Below are 5,000 nucleotides of genomic sequence, written 5' to 3'. Positions count from 1 at the left end.
TTCCAATAAGGCGACGCAGGTAACGATCACGCTCGAATGGTGTTTTTAACGGGCCATCGGCATGCTCTGGCAACGATCTCACTCAATGGTACTCTTATGTGTATATATGTGTGTGTGTAAATATAATTATACACACACACATGCTACATAGTTGTGTTGTTAAGCAGTTTGCTTCCAAACCACATAGTTTTAGGTTCAGTTCCGCTGTGTGGCACTTTGGGCATCTTCTCCTATAGCCCTAGGCCAACCAAACCCTTGAGAGTGGATCTGGTCGATGGGAACTGAAAGAAACCTATTGCATGTGCATAAGCATTGTCACATAATTACTGTACATGAGTGTCATCCTCAAATAAGCAGTGCTACTCATTTACAATCTTCTGTAAAAAAAAATTTTTTAAATGCAATACCTGTCTGGCCACAGGGGAAATATTACCTTTTCTTTTGAAACAGGTGAGGACATTTGTTTTTGTTTTTTTGTTTTTTTCTTTATTTGCAGATATTGGTTATGTTTCAGCGTGAAGACAGTTGCATTAAAATGACGAAAACACTATTTCTCACAGTCTTTACTCTGGTTTTGATTCTGCCTACCTCTGTGACATTGGCTGTTGGTTTTATCTATAACTGTGACATCGAGGTCGAGTGTTCTGAATGTCCTCCGGTGGGAAGCTGCTTAAGAACAATACAATGTGGTTGCTGTAAAATTTGTGTTCAACTTTTGAGTGAGTGTTGCTAATTGACCCACTATCATTCAGATCACTCTTAACAAATGATTAATTTAACCCTTTCGTTACCAACCCGACTGAAACCTGCTCTGGCTCTGAGTACAAATGTCTTGTTTTCATAAATTTTGAATTAAAATCTTTCACCAAACCTTAGTCACAATTTATGTTTCTATCACTAGCTTAATGATAACCAAATAATTTTACTAAATTCTTTGTTATATTTAAAGTAATTGAAAGAAACACAGAGCATCTCAAAATAAATACAGTAATGAAAGGGTTAAATGTAATGCTTATTTAGTCAAATTGTTTGGAATTCATCATGAATTACTTTGTAGCATTGAGATTTTTATGATGTGATTGTTTATTTTTAGAATGACATTGTGGTATAGGTAGGTGTATGGGTTTAGATCTGAGCTGTTTGAATATGTGTACAAGATATTTTGTACACAAAGTTCAGATAGTATTGGAAGCCTCTGACAGGATTGTACCAACTGTATCAAAGAAGAAACATTCTTAATGTTTGGACACTCTATGGATGCCACAATTCATCCAACAGGTTCAAAAGATTATTGATCTTAGAAAATCAACGAGGACCATCACCAAAAACCTTCAGATGTCAAAGGGGACTTCTAGATTTGTGGTGCATGAGGACATTTGATACAAGTCATATATACCGAGGAGAGTCCAATTTGTGTCTGCAAAAATACAGGAAAACTATTTGTTAGGTAAAACCATTTGTTAGGTGAAAAGCTATCAGGAACATGGCATGCTTTGATTCTTCTTTAATGAAGAAAACTTCAGCCAAGGCCAAAAGTCTATTGAGCAAATATTCTACTCAATACCACAAATTTGCTTGTCATTCGCTTGACCGTAACCTCTTGAGCATGTCTCTTAGTGGTTGACATTATGTGCATCTCTGATGATATGCAGGAGCAGATGGGGAGCATCATAGACACGTGTTGAGAGGGATTCTTTGGGGTTTGAATAAATGTAACAAAAGCAAAGTTAGAAGGAAATGTTAGCCATTTTTTCATCCTTTCCAAGAATAAGCAAATAGGAAATAACTGTTGCTATCTAAGAACAAAAACTGTGTTGCACCATGTAATCTGTTAACTCTCTGCAATTCTATTTTACTTTTAGTTTTACCTGTAAATAGTAAAAGATAAAGGAATCGGTGCAAGGTATACTTGTAGTTGTCTGCTCTGTAATGATAAAGATAGATTTCTCAGATTTCTCATATTTCTCTGTCAGTTATTTCTCTTCACAAAACCAAATTTTTTTTCCTTTTGGAACCTTGTAAGTAGATGAAATGGTTTAATTTCTTTTACTGAAATAAGTTTTGATATATTCATTCCAGAGAAAAATGCTGTTTGTAGCTCTTCATACAACATGATTTTGCAATCACCGGCAGAATGTGCTCCAGGACTTGTGTGTAACCCATATAGCAAAACATGTACAGATGGTATGTTTTGGAGACTTGACTCTCTTCATAGTTGGTTTCAATCATTGGACTGCGACCGTGTGGGAGAATTTCCTTGATTATATCAACCCCCAGTAATTATTTCATCAACATCTACTTATTCTATTAATTTCAGAAGGATGTATGGTAAAGTGCACGTGAGTAATACTTGAATTCAAAATGTAAAGGAATGCAACCACTCGACAACACTGAGTTTTGCCTTGTGCTCTGCCAGTTCTGCCATCCATTTGATATTGTATAATTTCCTTCAATTCCTTGGCTGTAGCTCATTATAGCCATTCAGAAATCATGTGCAACTGTTATTCAGAAGCCATATGCAACCCTGTTATTCAGAAGCCATGTGCAATAACTTGTTTTCTCTTGTCATCCATTTTTAATTCCTGTACACCTGTTAAATGATATAGCTTCAACTTTAAACTTTGAGTAATCCTTAGACAAATGTCCTGAATAACTTCCAGTGTTTGAACTATGGGGACTCTTTGTTTTGGGGTGTTGTGCACTGACCTCGTTGCATGGTACTTTTTAACCAGCATTTGTATCATTCTATTTGCTGGTAAACCTTTACCCAGAAACTTGATTTCAAACATTTCACACGTTTGTTTAGCAGAACCTGTCCTCACATATACTGCCACAATCTCCACTTTTTCTTCTATTGGGCATGTCAACTTGCAGAAAAAGCTAGAGATGTTCACTCAATGCAATGTTACAGTCGACTGATGTGATGAGGATAATGTAGCAAACAGTCAACTAGTGCACCATCCTTGTTCAGCAGTTACAAGTATTTGAAATAACACAATAAGACTTGCATACAAAAGGCCAGGTGCTTCTTCGCATGGTTAAATTTATTTCTGTATTTACACTTTGTTATGGAATCTAGGCTACTTTCTTGTGCACCACCCTGTTTATATATAACACAGTTTTTTTTCATACTTCTTTTATTTTTCTGAATTAAGATAAACAAAATTTTTTTAAATCTAAAATATACTCTCCTCCATTTTCTACAATGCTCTTCCATCTATCTGGTAGACATGCAAAGCCCCTCTTCCAAAATCCACTTGTCCATGACAAAAAATACTCCTCCAGTACTGTTCTGACTTCATCTACAGAATTTGTATTTTTCTATTCAAATGATTTTGAAGATTGCGGAATAAATGATAACCAGATGGGGCAATGTCCGGTGAATTTGAAACTGAAGATGATCATTTCACTTCTAGCGTTGACTTAAGCCACTCAAGCTGCTTGCAGTAGATTTCCTTTGTTATTGTTTGGTTTGGGTTTAAAAATTAAAAGTGGACTAAACCTTTCATATCCCACCAAACAAATAACAACACCTTACATGGCTGAAGACCTTCTTTATCCTTGCCTGCCAGTGTTTCTCATTTCACTACCCACTGTCTTTGGCACTTGACATTCTTATAGAGAACCCATTTCTCATTACTAATCACTATTCGGTCCAAAAAAACGGTTCATTTCTGAGATGTGACAGCAAAGAAGAGCATACATTGACTTTCTGCATGTAATTAGACTCAGAAAGTTTGTGAAGAACCCATTGACCCAATTTGCTGATTTTTCTGATGGTACGCCAATGTTGGTAAATAGTTGAATGATGAAATCCTAGCTTCTCTGCTAGATCCTCAACAGTTATGGTTGGGATTTTGTTCCACCAGGGTTTGCAGGACATCCTCATCAAGCTCTACAGATCTTCCAAGAAGAGGCTCATCTTCTAGGCTGTAGTTTCTGGCTTGGAATTTCTGGCCCCCACCGTTGACACTGGCTTACACTTATTGTTCAATTCCCATTAATATTCCTCACACTTTCCATTGTGTTGTTGCCTTTATTAATAAAAAGCAAAATATGCCAAATGTGCTCTTTTGTCACTTCCATTATAGCTTAACTGTTAAAATCGAACTGCATTCTTCAAAACTTGCACTGAGAATAAGTACAAGGTAAAATTACTACCTGTTTTTATAGCAAATGGATGGAGGTAGTTTATCCCATCCTCCTCCGACTATGGCACTGAAAAAAAAAACACATTATTTATGGGATGACCCAATACACACACACACATATATCCATGGATATTACAGATTATATTGTAATCATCCTATGGTTGCAGATTATACCCCACAAACAACATAGTTTATGGAAACATGTGTAACAATGCATTAAAATATTTATGAAATTCCATCCTTGAATTATTATTATTATTATTATTATTATTATTATTATTATTATTATTATTATTATATTTATCCTATGTTATATCAGCACATCTCGGTACTATCCATAAAATTGCTGTTATAAGTCGGAATTACTAGGTGGTAGCTGGCATAATAGAATAGGAACTTTTTCATGCATACTCAAAAATGTTTCCTGTAAATGAACTTAAAGGATATATATATATATATATATATATATCATCATCATCATCATCATCATCGTTTAACGTCTGTTTTCCATGCTATATATATATATATATATATATATATATATTGTCCTTTTTCGTTTAACGTCCACTTTCCATGCTAGCATGGGTTGGACGATTTGACTGAGGACTGGTGAACCAGATGGTTGCACCAAGCTCCAATCTTGATCTGGCAGAGTTTCTACAGCTGGATGTCCTTCCTAACGCCAACCACTCTGAGAGTGTAGTGGGTGCTTTTACGTGCCACCAGCATGGGGGCCAGTCAGGCGGTACTGGCAACGACCTCGCTTGAATGTTTTTTCACGTGCCACCAGCACAAGTGCCATATATATATATATGTATATATATAGTTTGTGGAGGCGCAATGGCCCAG

The 5,000-nt window shown here is 36.0% G+C and overlaps 1 protein-coding gene across 5 annotated transcripts in view; it reads left to right on the top strand.

The window, feature by feature from the left end:
• LOC118766693 overlaps positions 1 to 5,000 on the top strand; it is a 25,198-nt gene that overhangs the window by 4,742 nt on the left and 15,456 nt on the right. For 3 of the 5 annotated variants that reach the window (XM_036510307.1, XM_036510305.1, XM_036510306.1), the window contains 2 exons: positions 497 to 719; positions 2,080 to 2,184. In XM_036510307.1, coding sequence (XP_036366200.1) covers positions 506 to 719; positions 2,080 to 2,184 — 319 coding nt within the window. In that variant the 5' untranslated portion in view covers positions 497 to 505. The remainder of the gene's footprint in view (positions 1 to 496; positions 720 to 2,079; positions 2,185 to 5,000) is intronic. The other 2 variants (XM_036510309.1, XM_036510308.1) reach the window with 1 other exon arrangement.

This window comes from Octopus sinensis, linkage group LG17 (assembly GCF_006345805.1).
Source record: "Octopus sinensis linkage group LG17, ASM634580v1, whole genome shotgun sequence".
Classification (NCBI taxonomy): Eukaryota; Metazoa; Mollusca; class Cephalopoda; order Octopoda; family Octopodidae; genus Octopus; species Octopus sinensis.
The sequence above is the reverse complement of the archived record's forward strand: the minus strand, read 5'-3'. Positions and strand labels throughout refer to the sequence as shown.